The 22,928-nt window shown below is 36.9% G+C and overlaps 1 protein-coding gene across 1 annotated transcript in view; it reads left to right on the top strand.

Moving 5' to 3' along the window:
• Col4a5 (collagen type IV alpha 5 chain) overlaps positions 1 to 22,928 on the top strand; it is a 193,793-nt gene that overhangs the window by 139,236 nt on the left and 31,629 nt on the right. Inside the window, exons 31-37 of the mRNA XM_057759380.1 lie at positions 2,122 to 2,289; positions 3,195 to 3,284; positions 3,925 to 4,074; positions 7,144 to 7,242; positions 8,464 to 8,553; positions 9,262 to 9,401; positions 16,292 to 16,418. Coding sequence (XP_057615363.1) covers positions 2,122 to 2,289; positions 3,195 to 3,284; positions 3,925 to 4,074; positions 7,144 to 7,242; positions 8,464 to 8,553; positions 9,262 to 9,401; positions 16,292 to 16,418 — 864 coding nt within the window. The remainder of the gene's footprint in view (positions 1 to 2,121; positions 2,290 to 3,194; positions 3,285 to 3,924; positions 4,075 to 7,143; positions 7,243 to 8,463; positions 8,554 to 9,261; positions 9,402 to 16,291; positions 16,419 to 22,928) is intronic.

Below are 22,928 nucleotides of genomic sequence, written 5' to 3'. Positions count from 1 at the left end.
ATATGCTGTCTGTCATTGCATTAAAAATCTCAAAACAGTGGTTAACAATATCAAATGCCCATAAAGGCTATTTTTATTCATGTACTATTTTAAAACTCGATTTGAAGGCACGCTGTACCTTTTTATGGCCCCTGACATGTCGTTACTGATTGAAGCATTAAAAAACAAAAAAACTGGGAGGCAAGCTTTAAACAAAGCTCCTATAAATAGTTGCTTCATCATTCATGGCAAAAACACTCTGCCCAACCTGAATAGCAGCGGGATCGTGAAGATAAAAAAAAGGATTGTTAGTTTGGGCCATTACAGATGTCACCTGCTATTTCACAAAGAAAGATAAAATGAATTTATCACTTCTGTTATGTTTTATTGTTTCTTGACAAAGTGCATGGCTGTAGAGAAGCATTTTGAATTCATATATCATAACTGAATGAAAATAAAACATTGATAAAAATCTTAATAAAATACAAAGTGTTAATATGTACTTTTTAACTGTACCTAATAACTTGCAATTGTTTTATTTATTAAATCATCTGATAGTCTATTTCTGTGTCACTTTCTCCTTCCCTCCTCGGATAGCATATATACATATATTCATCATAAAGACTGCATAGGATCAGAACAATGCAAATTAACACATTTTAATTTACTTTCATATATTTGCCTATAATTTTTTTCTTTGCCATAGACTTTATAGCTAAGCTAATAGTATTCAACAGCTAATAAAAGTTAGTATAAAAATTATTCAAGCTGGGCGGTGGTGGCACATGCCTTTAATCCCAGCACTCGGGAGGAAGAGGCAGGTGAATCTCTGTGAGTTCGAGGCCAGCCTGGTCTACAAGAGCTAGTTCCAGGACAGGAACCAAAAGCTACGTAGAAACCCTGTCTCGAAAAATCAAAAAAAAAATATTCAATAAACTCTCAATATATAAATTTTCAAGTCAAGTCACATTTTTATTATTCATGGAACATGTATTCCTTTTTTGGGGGGGGGTGTTGAGACAGGGTTTCTCTGTGGTTTTGGAGCCTGTCCTGGAACTAGCTCTTGTAGACCAGGTTGGTCTCGAACTCACAGAGATCGCCTGCCTCTGCCTCCCAAGTGCTGGGATTAAAGGCGTGCGCCACCACCGCCCGGCTACATGTATTCATTTTTAAAGTAAATTTTATTATCATCACCAAAGCAGAGTACTAACTTCACCCATTTTTAATTATCTTGATTCTTAAATGGTAAAGTGATCAGCAAGAATATTGCTATTATCTTACGAACCCTGAATTATAGTGCATGACTGAAACTGCCAGAAGCTTATTAATATACTTGTTTCATTTTCTAATAGAAAATTAATACAAAATACTAAGAACTGATAGTATCATATTATTAAACAACATGTAAGACAAAGACAAAATTAAATCCAAACAAACTCACTTATTTGGTAACTATTTAGAAGGGACATTAACAATTTATAATGAGATAAACAATGAAGAATGTGCATTCAAAAGTTCTACAACAATTTAATGCTATAATGCTATTTATTGAATATCCAACCAGAAAACTGTGCTTTTATTTCATGGTTTTGGTATTTTTTGTACTTTTTTAAAAAGTTAGTCAACAATGAACTAAGAATTTTTAAAAACTGGTTTTTTAGAACAATAAAAATAGTTTTGTATTTTGAATGAGTCTTCCTCATGACTCTGACAATGACTTCAAACATACCTTTTTTTTTTTTTTTTTTTTTTTGATTTTTGAGACAGGGTTTCTCCGTAGCTTTTTTTTGGTTCCTGTCCTGGAACTAGCTCTTATAGACTAGGCTGGTCTCGAACCACAGAGATCCGCCTGCCTCTGCCTCCCGAGTGCTGGGATTAAAGGCGTGCACCACCACCGCCCGGCTGAAACATACCTTTTTAAAAAAAGTAATTTGAGAAAACCATCTTAAAGAAATATGATTTAAAATGTTAATGCTCCATCTTCTTTAGTCATTTTTATATGAACAATGCCAAAAGAGTCTTTAATGTACTCTCTTAGGTTTATCATATGCAGATACTATCAGTTCTTTACGAAAAAAATAACCAGATCCATTGCTTAGAAACTGCTTCAATACTTTCTCATGATAATGTTTTGTAAACCAGGCTTAAATGGAATACCAGGAGAGAAGGGAGATCCAGGACCTCCTGGGTTTGATGTTCCAGGACCCCCAGGAGACAGAGGTAGTCCAGGACCCCCTGGAATCCCTGGCCTCATAGGACCTCCAGGATCACCCGGTCTCCCAGGAAAAGCAGGTGTTCCTGGATTTCCAGGTAGTGTTTAATGATTTGTCTGACTGAGGATAAATGAAACTAATATATGACTCTGACAAATAATTTTCATATCGTGTTTTACAAATTGACACTACCTATTAAGAAAGAGCGTTAAGTGTATGAATATTGGAAACTCGGTTTCCTTTTTGCTCTATACTCTTATTCTGTGTGACAGTACCAGTTATGTATTACTATATAATAAATGATCCAAATTGTGATTGTTTAAAGCTACTTTTCAAACACTTTGCTCAAGATCCTGTGGGTCAGAAATCAGGGGTTCCTTTACCAGATTATTTTCTGTAATTCATATGACTTCCACAAGAATGTCTGGAGTTGAAGAATCCAGTTTTATAATGACACTTTTCTGATGCTTGGGTGTTTGTAGCTCATGTGCCATCTGATCATTCATAATGCCTCTTCTCATCCTTGTAACTTCCTTCTATTGAAAGTGGCTTCCCTAAGAAAGAATTTCATGAGGCAAAACTGAGGTCCTAGAGAGAGAGAGCTCAGTGGTTAAAGGCACTGACTGCTCTTCCAGAGAACTGGGGATGGATTCCCAGCACCCACATGGTAGCTCACAATTTTAACAATAGTCCTAGGGAATCCAGTACCCTCTTCTGGCCTCTGCAGGTACTGCATGCACATGGTACACATACATTCATCCAAAACACCCATACACATAAATAAATAAATAAATAAATAAATAAATAAATAGATAAATAAATAAATAAATAAATAAACAAATATGTGCTTTTTGGTGAGAAAAGGAAGAAAGAGCAAGATAGAGGGAGTGGAAGAAGGAGAGGGGAAGAAAGAGAGACAGAGGTGGACAGAGACAGAGGGAGAGAAAGAGAGGCTTTCCAAAGTCCAGAAACACAAAATGTACTCACTGATATTTTCCAAAGGTGCCAAAGGAGAAATAGGTATGATGGGACCTCCGGGCCCACCAGGACCTTTGGGAATTCCCGGCAGAAGTGGTGCTCCTGGTATTAAAGGTAAGAAGTGGAGTTTAGTGACAGTTATGTGTGCAGAGGAAATGAAACATTGTGTTCTACCAATACAGGTTTTGTTTTTCCTATTTTAAGACCAGCAGTGCTTAGTGTTTAATTTCTTTGTGGTTTGTCAATTAAAAAGTCTTGTATTCAGTTTGATGACATACTTAATCTGTATACCTGAAACATTGTACATGCTTAACCCCTAATCTGAGAATTAAGCTTCAGGTTTTTCTTTTTGTTTTTCTTTTTTTTTTTTTTTTTTTTGGTTTTTCGAGACAGAGTTTCTCTGTGGTTTTGGAGCCTGTCCTGGAACTAGCTCTTGTAGACCAGGCTGGTCTCGAACTCACAGAGATCCGCCTACCTCTGCCTCCCGAGTGCTGGGATTAAAGGCGTGCGCCACCACCGCCCGGCAAGCTTCAGGTTTTTCTTATGGTGAGCCTTTAGTCGTCATCCAAGAATTCCATACAGCAGAGAGATTACCGGACTTTTTAAATATGTATGCACTCAAGTAATTCATTAGCAGACATCAAGTTACACAAATGTTTTTAGAGCTTAGATGTCTACCTAGTTATGAGACAAGTGATGATTTTACATGCATTAATTATGGAGGGACAAATTTAGTGTTCTTTGTTGGTTTTAGGTGATGATGGCATGCAAGGTCAACCAGGTCTTCCAGGCCCCGCAGGAGAAAAAGGTGGTAAAGGAGAACCTGGCCTTCCAGGTCCTCCTGGACCAATGGATCCAGATTTCCTGGGTTCAAAAGGAGAGAAGGGTGAGCCTGGCTTACCAGGTAGGTGAATGGATAGATTCACAAATACATTATTTTTGCATATGTGAAGTTAAATTTTGGGGAGGATACTAGATAACAAACACAGACCCACATGGATGCTAGCACATGCTCTTTGACTGTACTACATACCCAGTCCCTGAAATTTGACTTTACACATATTTATCCATTTATATATGTATATATGTATGTATGTATGTATGATTGTGTGTGTGTGTGTCTCACTGGATTTGTAGAAATCAAAGAACTACTTTCAGAAGTTAGTTCCCTCCATCCTCATTGTGAATTCCAGGAACTGAACTCAGGTTATTGGGCTTTTCACAAAACACCTTTACCTACTGAGCCATCTTGCTTGGCCTCTGACATTTTATTTTAAGTATCAGAGAAGTAGCTTGGAGTTACTAAAATCAACAAGTCAATTGTCAGTATTCACAATTTTGGTAGTGAATATTTCATTTGATTCATGGTGTTTCATTGATTAGCTTTCTGCTTGAATATTTTCTTTGTCATTTACCTGTCATGAGCTACAGGATTTTTTTAAAATTTTTTTTATTGAAAAAATTTCCGCCTCCTTCCCGCCTCCCATTTCCCTCCCCCTCCCCTCACTCCTCCCCCTCCCCCCACTCCTCTCCCCCTCCCCCCATTCCTTCACCCCTCCCTCTCTAGTCCAAAGAGCAGTCAGGGTTCCCTGCCCTGTGGGAAGTCCCGGGTCCTCCCCCCTCCATCCAGGTCTAGGAAGGTGAGCATCCAAACAGGCTAGGTTCCCACAAAGCCAGTTCATGCAGTAGGATCAAAACCCAGTGCCATTGTCCTTGGCTTCTCAGCAGCCCTCATTGTCCACCGTGTTCAGAGAGTCCGGTTTTATCCCATGCTTTTTCAGTCACAGTCCAGCTGGCCTTGGTGAGCTCCCAATAGATCGGCCCCACTGTCTCAGTGGGTGGGTGCCCCCCTCGCGGTCTTGACTTCCTTTCTCATGTTCTCCCTCCTTCTGCTCCTCATTTGGACCTTGGGAACTCAGTCCGGTGATCCAATGTGGGTCTCTGTCTCTATCTCCATCCATTGCCACATGAAGGTTCTATGGTGATATGTAAGATATTCATCAAGATGTGGGGAACTGGGGAGATGGTTCAGTGAATTGAGGATTTGTTACACAAGCATGAAACTGAATTTGAATCCCCAGAACCCACATAAAAGCAAAGCAGGCACATACCTGTAATCCTAGCACTTTTGAGGCAGAAAATGAGAACTCTGGGAAGACCTTTGAGTTCAGTGAGAGACCTGTCCTCAATAAACAAAATTTCAACTTTGGGCCTCTATATGCACATGCAAACAGATATGTGAGAACAAACATACGAACATGTAGATACACACATATACATATACATACATACATGTACTCATAAGTAAAATAGACTTAAATAACTACCTTCAGGATTTCCAGAAGCACCACAAAAGTACAGAAAAGAAGTCACTGTACTTTGGAACAGCATTTGGTATTTAGCAAATGTGGTGTTCTTTTTAATTTTTTTCCCTTGAGACCAAATGAAGCTGAATAGTATAATGTTGTACATAACAGGTTTTAAATTGTAACACTATTCATTTCTTTTTATAGAAAAACAACATGGTTCATCAAAACTATCACAAAACATAAATATACATAAATTAATATAAGGCACCTGTAGCAAAGAAACATATTTTTTGAAAAAGAACTCAACTTTTAAACATTATGAAATCTTAAAATTAGTCATCAATTTGTAGCTTTTAGTACCTTTGCAGTTCTTTTTCTGTTCTATTAATGCAGTCAACTGTGCATGTATGTGTGTAAACAAGTATTAACTTCTCATTGAGCATGACTTGATGAAAATTTTCCTTAAAAATGATTTCTTATACTGGAGCTTTTCACAAAGTACCCAAAAGGCAGGGATATATAAATTTTAGGATGACTAAAATGAAATGTCTTTCCTGGGTATTTCTTCTTTTAACAATCAGTTTTTGATTGATTGATTGGTGGACTGGTATGTATGCACATGTTTAGGCTGCAGTTCCCATGCAAATGTCAGAGAACAACTTCTAGTAGTGAGTTCTCGTGCTCCACTATGTGGGCTCTGGAGGATGAACTCAGGTCTTCAGGCTTGGTGGCATGTTCCATTATCCACTGAGTAGTCTTACCAGTTTCTGGAGTTATTATTTTACGAGGCTTCTTTTATTTTTAGCCATGTTTTCTGAATTATAGGAATGGAAAAATATATTTGACTTCTACTGTAGGATTACTAATGATAAAATACTTTGAGATAGTTAGGAACAAAGAGGAAGTTGGCTTTTTTGGCTAATCTGAATTTCTTGGTGGGACAGTAAAAATTGGAGAAACTAATAGTCCATAGTACATCAGGTTATCACCAATTTGGTACTGCTGCTGTTGCTATTGGTAGGCAGGGCTGGGCATTGAACATTATTTTGTTGTTGTTCTGGTTTGAAGTGCCTGGAATCAAACCCAATGATAGGCAAGTTCTCACTGAGCTACACACCCATCACTCTCCAGGGGCATCTTGATAATCCATGATCCATATCTGTATCATGCTAGAAGCAAAGATGCTGCACAACTGCCACTGCCAGATTTAAGAAAGTTTGTTAAATTATTGCCAAAATAAAGCAGACGCCCTGCCGAGCATCCTTACCCTCCCAAGTGCTGTGTAAGAGATGGTTTCTTTCCATCTTTTCTTCCCTAGGCATCATCTTGAAGTTGATTTCTGCTGCATTTTTTGGTCATCTTTTCATTCTCATTTGTCCTAGGAATTTTGTCTTCTTGATTTGAGAAATCAAGTAGATTATCAGAAAAATGAGCTTTTGTCACAGAGAACAGAATTAGAGAAATGGTTCAAGTGCAGCAATCCCCCAACACACACACACACACACAGAGGGGGAGAGAGGGAGAATATGCCAGTTTCTCCTTTTCACTTACATACAGTTCAACACTTAAGCAGTTTTTTTTTTTTTTTTTTTGTTTTTTTGGCAAATCCGTTTAATTTGTTAGTAAGATTCAGCCTAACTTACTTTTATGCTTATCATTGAAAGGTGTTCCTGGACTTTCAGGACCAAAAGGCTACCAGGGTTTGCCTGGAGACCCAGGGCAACCTGGACTGACTGGACAACCCGGATCGCCAGGACTACCAGGTATGTAAGATAGAACCACTGTGGCATTTGGATAGCTGATGGTGATCTTTGGAAAAGTAATTGTGACCTCCTCATGTTCAGTGATGGTTTGGATCTGGTTGGGCTTGACAAAATTGTTGACATTTAGCCAAAGTTTCAACAGACAAAATATATAGGAGATTTTAGTTTGCTTATTCAGAGTCATAGTTTGCTCAGAGCAGAATATATGTAGAACTGTGATTCAAGTAATGTGCTGTACTTTAGTATAGACACGCCAGCATATAAATAAGACAATTATCTGGTTGGAGCCTGAATAAAATCACCTGTTCGAGTTGTTTTTGTTGTTGTTCTTTGTTTGTTTGCTGCCATCAGACAAGTCAGTCATTCTGCAATGTAAAATGGTGATTGAAATTTTTGATTTTTAAAATTTCTGAGGACCAAAGTTCCCCAGGCCTCCTTGTAGTTTTTTTTTTCTGCAGAAACGCTCTTACAGTGACCAGTTTGCCTCAGTATTAGCTCACTTCTCAAAACTTTCAGCTGTTTGATTTTAGTTCAGCCCCTAAGAATAAAATGCATCTGGTCTTTGTCCTCTCAGAAGAGCCCTGAAGGTTGATCATTTGCCATCAAATCCATATCACATTATCTTGATGGATTGAGAAAGATAAATTTTCTCCTGGTTTCTTCCCAACATCTTCTGCATTCTCTTAAGCTGGAAGTCACCTGTGAAAGAAAAAAAAAGACATATATGGTGGCACTGGCAAACATGTAGGTGACATCACATAGCTCAAGCACCTGTGATGCTCTAAGAAAAATCCTCAAACACACCCAGGTCAATCCTGCATCTCTCCAGCAAACCACCAACCCTTATCTCTCTCTGGCCTAATGAGAGAGGGGCTCTGTTATGACAGGGATCCATGACTGACGTTTTATTAAACATTTATATATTGGATTTGTCTGTGAGAGCCCCCAAAATGGTAGCTATCGATATGCAACAAATAGAACATGAAATGCATGGACTTGTTTTAGGAGAAGAACAAAGTGCTCAGGTAAAGTTACCTTTATTTTTATGAAGTTGAATGTAAAGACCTGTATTAGCTTAATTGTATCCCACTATGTTACTAACAAGACTTCTGGAAAACTCCCTGACTATTTCACATTGAATTGTATCTGTGGACTTTAATACAATGAAACTTGTCCTTCCAGTCCCATGATGCCATTTTGTTGTTTACATTACATTTCTAGGTCCCAAGGGTGATCCCGGTCTCCCTGGTCCACCAGGACTTACAGGGCCTCCTGGACTTAAAGGAAACATTGGTGACATGGGTTTTCCTGGTGAGTGATGGAGGGTCATAGTCATTTTGTCTTATTAATATTCACTATCTTTTTTCCTTTGAGACAGGGTCTCATTTAGCACCAGCTGTCAGCAAACTTGCTGCATAGCTGGGGATGATCTTGAGCTTCTAGTCCTCCTGTATCTTCTCCCGAAATACTGGGATTATAAGTACTTGACAACATGCAATGTTTATAATGTATTAAAAATTGAACAGCGTTATGCATATGAGGCAAACACTCTACCGACTGACCCCTGACCCAACCCTCATTTTTATCCTTTTTTTTTTTAAATCAGAAAAGATTAAGTAGAAAGTCTGGGTATGTATCAAAGTGATAGTATGTAAAGAGGGCTGGGATTCCTCAGGAGATGGGAGAGGAGGCAGCTAATGTTGATTAAGAGTAAGACATTCTCTAAAATAACCAATGGATAGAACTCTCACTACAAAAATGTAAAAGTGACTTAATAAGGGACAGAATTTGAAGAAATTAAAGTTAGAATTCACAGACATACATATTCTCCAGCTTCTTCTCTTCCATTAAAATTTCTTTAGAAATAGATTGTTATATAAACCTATGCATGAAACTCACTATATATACCCAGTTTGCACAAGTTTTTAAAAAGATCCTTTTGCTAAATCACATTCATCTTAGGTTTGCTGTGAATAAAGACTATTTTATTAAATATTTTACATTACATATTTTCAACAGGCCCTCAAGGTGTAGATGGGCCCCCTGGACCTCCTGGAGTTCCTGGACAACCTGGCTCTCCAGGGTTACCTGGCCAGAAAGGAAGTAAAGGAGATCCAGGTGTTTCAGGCATTGGTCTTCCGGGTCTTCCTGGTCCAAAGGTAATCCTATTCTGATCATGCGTCTGAGAAGTTGTAACTTTTCTTGAACTGTGCTCGTTTCTGATTCTTTACTAAACAAACTCCAGAAAGACAAGGCATATTCTGAGAAAAGAATTGTTCCTTCAATCTTATCGTAGGTTGTGAAGTCAAGCTGGTAACAGGAATGTATTATCTAGGAGCCTAGCATAGGTTTTATTCCTAAGTAAAATGGGAAACAAACAGAAAGAATATCATAATTGTACATTATCCATTTTAAAATTAAACCTCTTGATTTCAAAATAGTATACAGAATAGTTATGCTAGTATTTACCTATATAGCATAGACATAGTGTTGGCTTGAATCAGGCTGGTGGCAATGGAAGTGATAAGAAACGGTCTAATTATGAACATAGTTCAAAAGTCAAATCAGAAAGATTTGCTTATGAAATCTGAGAGAAAGGAGGTATCAAGGATGACTCTGAAGTTTTTGGTTTTGAAATCATGGAAGATAGGAAAGCTTTTGTAAAAAGCAAGTTTGGAGAAAAATATGAAGAATGTAGTTTAATAATTGCTATATTTTCTTGCTAAAATGGGAAAGTCATCATAAGTCTTAGGGATGATGGAGAGGACTGGAGGCCTGACTTAAACCCTTCAAAACTGTCTGCTACTTAGGAAACTCTGTAGACCTGGGAATACAGTTCAGTACCCTTTTTCTCAGACAAATTTCCAAGTGACTCAATCTCATCGTAAAAAATTCTGTTTCTTACTCACTGATTTAGAATTGTGTTTTTTAAACTTCTTAAATTTGTGTATTTTTTTATAATGGACTAATTTCAACATATAGTAAAGTGAAAACCACCCCTATAAACCATGTCTGAATTTATAATTGAATTTATCAGCAAACGGTTTGAATTGGGAGTTATCTATGGTGTTCTTAAAGCAAGACTATTTTTAGCTTCTTTTATATGTGGCTTATAAGTATACTTCAGTAAGATAACCATATGCACAAGAATGAAGATGACAGAAATTTTATTAGAAAGCCATAACAGTCCTATTCAAAAATAAGCAACAGCCTTGAATAAACTCTTCTCTAAAACTCATATACAAATAGCCAGTAAATACATGAAAAGACATTCCACATCACTAGTCAATACAGAAATGCAAATCAATTACACAATGGGATAATACTTTGTACCCATTAGTCAGATTCCATTAAAAACTATCAAACAGGGCCGTGAGATACAGTTTAGTTGGTAGAATACTTCCCTAACACTTGTGAATGCCTGGATTTCATCTTCAGCATTAACTAGGCATGATGGCACATACCTTATTAATATTAATAATGAAAGATAGTCATCTCATCAGTCATATTAATTCAAATTTATATTGCGGTGAGATACCACTTCCTACTCAGTAAAGTAGCCACTTCCAAGAAGCTTGGAAAAGATGTAATGAAACTGGAAGCCTTACATGTTACTGGTGGGAAAGTAAAATGATAGATACAGCTGCAATGAAAAGGCATTTCATGATGCCCCATGAAAGTTATAACTGTCATATAACCTGGAAGCCTCACTTCTGTGTATACACCCAAAAGAAGTGAGTGTGAATCTCGTCACAGACACTAGTACTTGTATGTAAATGCTCATAGCATCATTATCTATAATGATAACAGTTTGGAACAAATCAAAATGTCTATCGGTGGGTGAATGGCTAAACAAATCATGCTTTATCCATATGATAGAATAGGATATGATAATTAATAGGAAGAAAGCACTGATATAACCTAGATGATTTTCCAAAATTAACCCTAAGTACAATAAGCCAGATCCAAGATACCATATTACATGATTTTATTTATATAAAATGTCCAGAATAGGCAAACTGGCATAAACAGGAGAACGAAGTGTAGCTGGAGCCCAGGGTGAGAAAAGGAATGTGGAATGACTGTTAACAAGTGCAGGTGGGTTTTGTGCGTGGAGGATTAAATTTTCTAAGATTGGATTTTGATGATGGCTGTCCAATTCTGTGCATGTACTAAGAACACTGATCTGAATGGCTTGTGTGATATGTAAATGATTTCAATAAGTTATACATAAATACTTTGTACTCTGCGGTGGGAAATCTAATACAAGATTTCTACCTATAAACATAATGTTTTCACTTGTCTTGAAGGTAATTTTTTAATTTCTGGATGCTTTAAGTTGAAGAATCCTTATATTTGATGAACAAATGGATATTTGTTTCCTTGCACTTGGTTTTGAAGATATTTAAAATAATTGTAGAGCTACATATAATGCAGCAATAATATGACATAGTTTAATGTTATAAGTCACATTTTCTTTGATGTTTTTGTGACAATTTGAGCCACTTTTGTCTATGCTAGCCTGGTATTTGGAGCAATATTCTTACTAATATTTTCTTAATTAATTAAAAGATAATATTGAATTCATCATCTTAAGTATAATGCCATGTTTTAGCTGTGTTGATCACCTTTTACATACATGTATTAAACCCTTTGTGGCCCTGTTTGGCCTGGCCAAGCAGCCTGTTATTATTACTTATCAGTTTTCCGTATTAACTTGATATTTCCTAGTTGAGAGAGCTAGATACATAGGAAACATGAAGAACTAATTATATAATCTTTCTCGCTTATTTTGATAAAATGTCAGTATTGTTCAGTTTGTTCAGACTTCATTTAAGCATGATGAATAAGTTCCAGCAATCGGTGGTATATAATACAGTACCTGTGGTTGACATTACCATTCATCTGAAAATGTTCAGAAAATTCATTTTACATTATGTGCTATGCAGATTTTGTTTGTTTGTTGGGTTGATTTTTGTTTTGGTTTGTTTTTTTATATGCATTTTTACTTTGCCGCTCAGTCTGTCCTGAAACTCACCACATGGCCCAGGGTGGCCTTGAACTCCGTAGTTTATTTCCTTAGCTCACCCACTGCTGGAATTATAAGCATGCATCACTATACCTGCTCTTTTAACCATGTTGTTGACACACACACACACAGACACACACAAAACACACACAACCCACACAACACACACACATACATGAAAAGGAGGAGAATGAAAATATTGGAGGTAACATGGTTTGGATTAGAATTACATCTTTTTATCCAAACTCATCAACATGTATGCATTTAATATGTACAAATTTTGCATTAATAATATCTAAAGTTTGCCAAAAATACTGTTCGGCCATTTTTTGTTATTTTATCTTTTGATTGATAATTCTATTTGTGTATATTTATGAGGTACATTTAATTTGCTTATACATTGGGCAGATAGCTCCCCTTAAATTTCTGTGACTTTCATTGTTTAAGAATTTCATGTATGCATATATTTTTATTAAATTCACTCCACTATTTCCTGTCAATTTCATCTGTTATTTAAAAATTAATACTGAGTTTATTTAGTGTGCTTTTTGTGTATGGACAAAGTGCCATATAACAGAGTCTCAGGTGCTGCATCACTAAAGAAAGCTGACTCTTCCTCTCCTAGAGGCCATGACTTGCCAATAGCTCATTTGCATAGAATGGGAGGGACGTCATGCTCACTGCCCACATTCCTGGCTGGGATTTTGTCTGACCTGGTCTTATATAGATCTTGCACATGATGTCCCAAATGCTAAAGTTTATGTGGACAACTGGGTCCAGAAAGCAATGTTAAATTCCTGGTTACTTTTAGCTCTTTTTGAGAAACGTGGAGCTTATTATTCATTATATTCATGAAGCCATGGTATGAAATATGTAAATATATTTCATCTATCTCCGATAAAACCATACTTAGTTAACTAAACCCTCTGCTTGTCTCTTCTGTTTATTTTATTTCTTTTTAAATAATTTTTTAATACTGATTTATTATGTACAGTGTTCTGTAATGTGTGTCTTCAGGCCAGAAGAGGGTACCAGATCTCATTATAGATGGTTGAGCCACCATGTACTTGCTGGGAATGGAACTCAGGACCTCTGGAAGAGCAGCCAGTGCTCCTAACCTCTGAGTCATCTCTCCAGCCCTCTTCTGTTTATTTTCTATAATCTCTGGTAACCAGCATTTTACTCCTAACTGCTCTGAGAAGTACTTATCTTTCTCTGCTTTTTTTCACTGAGCATAAGGTGCCCTGCGTCCATCCACATTGTCATAGGTAACATAATTTCATGCAGTTTTGGAGCTTACTATTTGTCTAGTGAACCACATTTTATTTACCCATTTATCTGTTGCAGGACTCTAAATAGGTTCTACATCCTGGCTATTTTGAACAGTGCTACAGTAAGCATAGGAGTGAAGGTGTCGTTTTGACACAGTGATTTTGTTTTCTTTGGTCATATAACTACAAGTGGACATGTTGGATAGCATAGACGCCCTGTTTTAAAATGTTCATTTAGTTAACTTTTTTGTCCAAAGTAGAACTAAAACATTTCTTTGTAGTATCCTTCATCCCCATGTGTAAATAGGGTTATAAAATGAATCATCACATAGGAACTACAACTTCCAGCCTATGGGCTGCCATTTTATGTTTAATGTTGCTACTCAGCATAATATGGGGTTTTTCCTATCCAATCAAACATTTTCAGCTCATTGTTTTTATTTTTACCAGTAGCATTGCTTCTTCAATTTTACAGTTTCAAGCAGGAAGGCAAAGATTAGATTTTCCATTAACTTTGATGCAGTTTATAAAATAAGACAAACTACAAATATATTTTGGGGGTCATAGGTTGCAGCATGGAAGATAAGATGCTAATATTGTTAAGATACAATAAAGTCTGACTATTACCAAAATACTTAGCTTGCCAATTTGAATTTTAGCAACAGAACAGATACTAAATGGTGTTTCTAGTCTACATGGTGTATGTGATACAACACAGTGACCTTACAGTCAATTCTAGTATCAGTCTTGTTAAAAAGAAAAAAAATATACTACGTTTGCAAGATAGTTGCTCAGGAGTAAATTTGGCTCCTTTTGGTTTGATATGCTTCATATTCAAGAATCTTATCAAAGTTGAGTATGGAATAAATGCAAATATTTGAAACTTCCCTGTATTCAGGTCACTCCTAGCTTTGCTAAAGGTGCAAACAGACTTGAATTTTGCATTCTTGTGGTGATGTATGAGATTCCTGGTCTGATCTTTTGATTTGTCTGAATCAAAAAAAATTTGTCTAAATTCTCTCCTCTTTACGGTTTGTCTTTTCTGAAACCCATAGTTTCCCTCTGGAAATGTATAAATAATAAAATGTTAAATAAAACTTAAGCTACTAAATTGTAATTCACTTCAGAAGTCCTTATAAAATATTTAAAATTTACTTGCCATGTGATTAATAAAAACTGTATTGAGGGACAGAGGTAATACAGCTTAGAGATTGGTATCATTTGTGGAATTTAACATAATTTATTTATCATAAATAATCAGAAATGTGCTGGGTTCCTCAGGTTTGCCCATAACAGAATATTAGAATTTCTTTCTATGTTTTATTTTGTAATATGAATTTAATTCATTCATAAATAATGAAGGCCAGGCTAGGATGAAACTAGGCACTTACCTAGTTTATCTGCATAAACATCTAATGTGGGATCAATTCAAGCCAAGTTCTTATGAGATACCCATTATGTGCCCCCAAATGGGCTATGTGTTTGATTCATAAAGGGTCAGGAAAAAATGCATACATCCTCAGCCCAAGATTCTTAACTTTTGAGAAAAAAATGTAAGGAAGTGGGACACTATTTTTAAAACCTAATTGCGTGATATAGAAACACACAAGACTTAAACAGCAAGTCTTATTCACACAGGCAAGCCTAAGAAGAAGACATTCTGTAGGTGATATTGAGTACGACCGTGCTGTTAAAGAGGTCATGTTCCCCATGAGTGGAGAATGAGTACCATGGGAGACTGTTAGAATTATTGTACACTGTTTTCATCAGTATTGAGGACAAGTTTTAAAACTATTAAAGTGGATAGGAATTCTTCTAAGAATTTATTGAAAGAAATATAATGTAAATAATTCATTGAGGAAAATAACAACATATACAGTGCCTATGGCCACAAAGATACTTGGAATGAAATTCAAGAGTTATAATTTGCATATACAAAATTGTTATAGTCAATAAAAGAATATGACTCTATCCTTATAGCACATGTGTGTCCAATCTTCTCATATTGTGACATGAAATTGTCATCTATATAGTTCATGGTCAAGTACTGCACAATGAAGTTCCCAAACAATGCAAAGGTCTTATAATGTTTATGTAATTTTTTAAAAAAATTGTGTTGCGCCACATTCATAGCTCTCTTTGGCTGCATGCAGCCCATGGGCCGTGTAGGCTACTTGTCAAGAATAATGTCATGAAAGAAACAGACTATTAGATAGTCACTGAAGAATTGGTAGATTGTTCATGGTAAGATAAAAATCAACCTTTTTCATTAGAACCTAGTGTAGCTATTGACTTAATGTAAGCTATGAATTGATTAAATTATTAAGGATGATAATCGCAAGTTCTGAAGTTAAAATTCAGATTGCACCACTTGCTAGCTGTATCACTATAGCATGCTGATGATGTTGCCTATCTAATAGGATTGGCAAGGATTAATGAGATTGATACATCCATGTAGCACGGGAATAGCCTGAGCTCCGGAGTCTGACAGACCTCAGTTCAAATCTTAATTCTGCCACTCACTAAAGACCTTAGGCTCCTGACTTCTCTGAGATTTGCTCTTCACGCTTATCAGTGGGAATGACAGATGTAACTTACCAGGCTGTTGTGATTATTAAGGGAAGCAATTTGTATAAAGCACTTAGCAGAGTTTCTGGCATATAGTAAAAACCCTATAAATAATATTGCATTGATATACCATCAACGTCACAAAGAGACTTCAGTTTTGTCTTTTCATTCATGTTTTCAGGGTGAACCTGGTCTGCCTGGATATCCAGGAAACCCAGGTATCAAAGGTTCTGTGGGAGGTATTGGCCTGCCTGGATTACCAGGAAGCCCTGGAGCAAAAGGGCAGCCAGGACTGCCTGGATTCCCAGGTAGGTGTTCTTTTCCTTAGTGTTCCTTCTCCCTTTCCTTTCTTTTCCACCCTAACTAGTATTGGAAGCAACTTCTTATTTCCCAGACTTGCATCCTGTATTGGTTAGCAACACAGTCTCCAAGTAGAACTTTACCTTTCTCTGCCCACCTGCCTTTCTGTATAAATTGAGTAGAAGAGAAAGAGTGCTCATGACTCAGCAGGACAATAGCCTGTGGGCAGAGACACTTGTTTGGTGAAGCATTTTTCAATCTTTCACTGCTAGCCAAAAATCAATTCCAAGGCTTTAGTAGTTTTGCAGGTGATAATATACTCTGCCAGGCTCTGGCCTGCTGCTGATTCTCTTAGAACGGTGGACGCAGACACACAGCTGGTAGCTGTTGGAAGGACAATTACGCTGCTCATTCAGATGACGAGAACTGAGTCAAGCAAAGAGATGTAGCACTATAGTCCAGTAGAGAGCCTGGCCTAGGTGATTGTATTTGTCATTTCATGCTTCTGTGTAAGTTTTAGTTTGGCTTCTGGATTTCACAGTGTTATAGATGAGCCTTTGGTTATGTTTTCTTGACCTTTTAATGGAAGCATTCCTGTCTCTGGAAGAGTATATACCTATGAATCCACCACAAACCAAAATCGAAATGTTATTTTCGTTTACGCACACCAGTCTTCATCCTCCCAACACTTCATCCTGAGATAACTATTATCATCACTTCTAGTACCATCAGTTAATTTTGCATGTTACTGAAATTCACATAAGTGGAATCACACTTTATGTATCCCGTGGTTCTCCACCTTCCTTATGCTTCCTCATGTTGTGGTGACCCCTACCATAAAATTATTTCCTTGCTACTTCATAACTGTAATTTTGCTATTGTTATGAATTGCAATATAAATATCTGATATACAGGATATCTAATATGCAACTCTTGGAGGGGGTCATGACTCTCAGGTTGAGAACCACTGTCTTATATCATTGTGCATGATTTCTTTGATTAATCATTATGTCTAAGATTCACTAATCTTAGACACATGTCAGTTATTTCTTGTCATTGCTGTGTAATAATTGAAAATTTGTTTCACAATCAATTATGTATTTTCTAGTTGACAGACTATTTGGTGTTTATGATTTAAAACTATTATTAAAAATGAAGTTAATATTCCTTTATATATCTTTGATGGAAATATGCTCTGATTTCTCTTAAACAGTTAAAATTTGTGCAGGCATTGAGCTTAAAGTGGCCTCCCCTCTGGATTAGTTATGTGAAATGTTAAATTAGTTTGGAACTGTACATTTTTCATGTAGCATGAATCTTTAAACGTTTGTCATAAAATTTGTGCAGTGGACTGGTTGAGCTATTTTCAAGAGGAACTTTAGTGTAACTTTGATTTTATTTTTGAAGACCCAGGGCTTTTCAAAATGGATTGTTGGGAGACTATTTTGAAAATGTGAGAAAAACCAAAGCTTCAGCAGCGGCTTATTTGTGATCTTCCCCTCTAGACTTAATAAGGGAGAAAAGGTTATGGATTCATTTCATAACAGGAATCCTTCTACAGAATTTTTAATGTACTAATTTAAAAATGACTTTTAGTTCTTTTCATCTGATTCCTGAAGCCCCGTTACTTGCTAACTCTACAATGGGACTTTCAAAGATCTTGTGATTTTTTTTCAAGATGTTCATATTTTTATCAAATACTGAAGGAGTTATAATTTAACGAGCCATAAATAAAAATGCTAATACTACCAAATAATTGTTTAAAACTCAAAACTGAGTTATCAATACTGTATATGAACAGAATAGGAAGATGTGAATTCAGTAATCTGAGGAAGAAAGACTAGATACACAGAAAGACAGACAGACAGATAGACAGACAGATAGAAAGAATACATATATATATATATATATATATATAGAGAGAGAGAGAGAGAGAGACTACAACCTTCTTTTGTAGTGTGTATGTATGTATGTATGTAGTATGTATGTATGTATTTTCCCCTATAAACACAAAATGAGGTTGTAGCTTATCTCAGTTTTGAAATACACTGGAACATTTCTTTAGTACATTGTGCTGTGACTTGGAATATATTCCACGAGTCTACCCCAATTTCTTCTCAAGAAACTGTAGACACCAGAAGGACCATGCATACATGGGGACCACACCTTCTAAGCCTCCCCAAACAATACCACTAACTGGGGATCAAGTTAGTGGTGCCAGAGCCTACGAGGGAGATTCACATTCAAGTCACTACATTAGTCATTCATTGGATTTTATTAATCGCTGAAAGTTAGCTAGTACTTTACTTCCTATTCAGTTTTTTTCTCTTTTGTTGACTTTTAATCCCTACCTCTCTACACTATTTTAAATGACTATTCTAGATATTCCAACACTTTTATTTTCACATACCAAAACAACATTATACCATTTCATATGTAATATATTATTTATCAGGATCTTTGTGACAGTCTTTATGGATTTAATTTTTATGTGCATGATTAATCTTATAATTAATTGCTATTATCACTTTTTAATTGTTGATGACAGAACACAAGAATTTCTGCATGCTAGGCAAGTGTTCTACCACTGAGATTTTCTCTAACTTTATCTGTGTTTTAAGCTGTCTATTAAACTCTAAATAATTTATTGTAGTAAGGAGAACTACTTTTCCATGTACCCGTGTATTTTCAATTTGAATATTTCTACATTGTTTTATATCAGAGTTTCATTTGGTATTATTTTCTAGAGCCTGATGTACTTTCAAATATCGTTTATTATGAAGTGACTGTTGGAGACAAATTATGTCACATTTACCTGACAGCGCCTTTACTTTACCTTCATTGTAAGAAAACTTTAACTCAGTGGGGGTAGGGTTCTAGAGTTTGAGTCCTACGGCTTTGGCTTGAAAACACTGTACAGTGAGCCACATTCCTAGCAGCTAGAAATCTTTGACATTTTCCCTCTTCATCACTGAGTATTTTCTACTATTTTTATCTCAATATGTATCCTGATAATAAATCATTGTTTTTAAATCATCTCCCCTGTATGCTTATACCCTGCTTTTTTCTGGATACATTTCCATTTCCAGTGCCATTTTTAAAGATATGTTTTTTGTGGTGTGTGTGTGTAGGTATATTGTGATTGTGCATCAGGTGCCAAGGAAGACAAAACAAGGCTTCCTATCACTAGAGCTAGAGTTACAGGTTTATTGTGAGTAATAGGAACTGAATTCTGCTCGTCTGGATGAGCACTCTTCCATGTTAATCACTCAACCATCTCTCCACCCACGATCACTGATTCGTTCCATTCTCTCATGGTGGGTTGTCATTGTATTTCCTTTGCTTTCTTTACTTCTTTCCTTCTTTTTTACTGTTATTCCTCAATCAATAAGATTGTTACTTTGGAAGAACTTTCAGAAGTTTCAGCTATTCGCTCTTCATGTAGTTCTTTCAGAATTTCTTCCCCACTCTTTGGAGTGCGTTTATATTAGTAATAGGTTATTCAATATTGTTTCACTGGTTGTAGAGGTTTTGTTTTTTATGTTTATTTACATTTATTTTTATGTGTGTATGTCTGTCTTTGCCTCTCTCTTTCTGCTGCTCTCTCTCCGTGTGTGTGTGTGTGTGTGTGTGTGTGTGTGTGTGTGAAAACACATATTTAGAGATCAAGGAACAACCTGAGGTAATGGATTCTCTTCTTTTGCCATGTGGGGTTTGGGGATCATATTTAGGTTGTCAGATTTAATTTGCACAGCTGTTATTAATTACCTTCATGTTTACTGAATTTTTTTCCTGATTTATTCTATATGCTGTTAATATCCACAAGAAAATTAGTTTTCCATTTTCTTTTGAAGGGTTACCATATTTCTCCAGAAACTGACCATTTTGTTCACTCATTGTTTACATTTTTATCTGTGAGTTTCTTTTTCTTGTTAATTTTTTTTTGTGTGTGTGCTGGTACTGAACCCAGGAAATCACATGTGCACACTTTTCCTCTGAACTATATAATCAGTTGCCATGGCTGTAGGTTCTTGACCACAACAATAATATCTCTTTTAAAGACGTTTTCTACGTATTTTAATATTCTAATAATACAGGTATCCAGTTCTGTTGTTTGTTCTTTTCTACTGTTTAAGATTCACATTCATATGTGGAATCATTTGTTATGTGCTGTCTGAGTTACTTTTCTATTGTGCTGATGAAACACCGGCTCATATCTCCATTCACAATTATGAGGCACAAAGAGAACTGACTGGGATGGATGTGAACTTTTGAAACCTCGAGGCTCACCCCCACTGACACACCTTCTCCAACAAGACCACAACTTTTAATCCTTTGCAAACACTTCCACCAACTGCTGACCAATCATTCACTATGAGTCTATGGAGACCACGCTCATTCAAACCATCACATGCACTGAATGCTATAAATGGTGTGTGTGTGTGTGTGTGTGTGTGTGTTAGAGATTCCAGATTCTTCTAAATTTCTTGGTAAAATGCCAAAAATTCACAGGGCGGTGGTGGCACATGCCTTTAATCCCAGGATTCAGGAGGCAGAGACAGGCAGATCTCTGTGATCTACAGACTGAGTAAGCTCCAGGACAGCCAGGCCAGAGCTACACAGAGAAATCCTGTCTCAAAACAACAAACAAACAAAAAAAAAGTTGAATATTCTAGAAGGGCATTCAGTTACCTAAGAATCAACTTGATCCTACATTGATGGGCGTTTTAGACCTTATCACAATTTTAACAAGATATGAAAAATGCCTGTTTCTTGCAAACAATAGAACTTTCTGTAAGAAAATTTAAATAGCTAAGTAGATTAACATAATTATATATATAATATATGTACTACATAATAGTAAACTAACAGAGTAAAAACTAAATTTTTTAAATTTTTAAATGTTGACACCAGAGTGGTTCATCAATTCAAAATGACAAACAATTTTTCAAAAACATAGGGGCATTGACTTTGGGGTTAAGAACAGTGTTTGCTCTTTTTTTTCTTCAGTGCTTCCTCTTTCTTCAACTTGTTCTTATTTATTTATTTATTAAAAATTTTCACCTCCTCCCATTTCCCTCCCACTCCCCCCATTCCCTCTCCCCCTCCCTCTCCAGTCCTAAGAGCAATCAGCGTTCCCTGCTCTGTGGGAAGTCCAAGGTCCTCCCCTCTCCATCCAAGCCTAGGAAGGTGAGCATCCAAACAGACTAGTCCCGACAAGGCCAGTCCATGCAGTAGAATCAAAACTCAGTGCCATTGTCCTTGGCTTCTCAGTCAGCCCTCATTGTCAGCCACATTCAGAGAGTCCAGTTTGATCACATGCTCCATCAGTCCCAGTCCAGTCAGTGAGTGGACGCACCCCTCGCGGTCCTGACTTTCTTGTTCATGTTCTCCGTCCTTCTGCTCCTCATTTGAACCTTGGGAGCTCAGTCCAGTGCTCCAATGTGGGTCTCTGTCTCTTTCTCCATCCATCGCCACAGTGTTTGCTCTTGTAGCAGACCCCAGGCAAATCACAGAACCTGCACATCGGCTCACAACCATCTGTAAGTCCAGGTCCAAGGCATTGGACAACCTTTTCTGAACTCCAAGGGCAATAGTTATACATGTGGTACACATACATTCAGGCAAAAGCAGTTATATACATAAATAAACTAAGTCAAAAAAGAAAAAAGTTAAGAAATTAATTCTGAAATGGAAAGGGCATGGCATATTTGAAACAATACTGAAAAAAAAAAAAACCTGCATTGAAAAAAACTAGGTTGATGGGCTAGCACTCCCTGATCTCAAGTGATGCAGTAATTAAGGTAGTATGGTACTTTCATAAGGATTAATAAGTAGATTTATATAAGAAAACATAGAACATAGATAAAGACACATGTTATACAATAAAATGACCTGAATAAAGGTTCCAATTAAATCCAGTAGGGAAAGTAAAGGCTCTTAGCTAAAGGTTGTTTGGTGTTTTGGCTGTGAGCCTAGCCTTAAACGGCTGAGCCATCTCTCTGGCCCTCCATGATGGTATGTATTCATCCGTAAGTGGATATTAGCTATAAAATAAAGGATAACTACGCTGCAACCCAGAGAGAATAGGTAACAAGTAAGGTTCATGGGGGATACCCAGATCTCCCAGGGAAGAGGAAATAGAAGAGATTTTTTCGTGTACTGAGGGTGTGTGTGGGCGGGAACATGAGCAATTAGGTTGGGGGTGGAATGGGAGGGTAATGAAAGAGACTACTGGAAAGGGGGGGGGGCATTCCTGGGTCAGGTAAAAACAGGGCAAGGGAATCTCCCAGGAATCTACAAGGATGACCCCTGCTAAGACTCCTAGCAATAGTGGATACATAGCATGAACTGGCCATCTCTTGTGACCAGATTGGCCTAGCCCAGTTGTCATCAGAGAGGCTTCATCCAGCAACTGATGGAAACAGATGCAGAGATTCACAGCCGAACGTTAAGTGGAGTTTGGGAAATCCCGCATAAGAGGGGGAGAAAGGATTGTAGGATCCAGAGTGGTAAGG

Source organism: Chionomys nivalis, chromosome X, assembly GCF_950005125.1.
Source record: "Chionomys nivalis chromosome X, mChiNiv1.1, whole genome shotgun sequence".
NCBI lineage: Eukaryota > Metazoa > Chordata > Mammalia > Rodentia > Cricetidae > Chionomys > Chionomys nivalis.
Note: the sequence above shows the minus strand (reverse complement) of the source record. Positions and strands in the feature narration are given on the sequence as shown.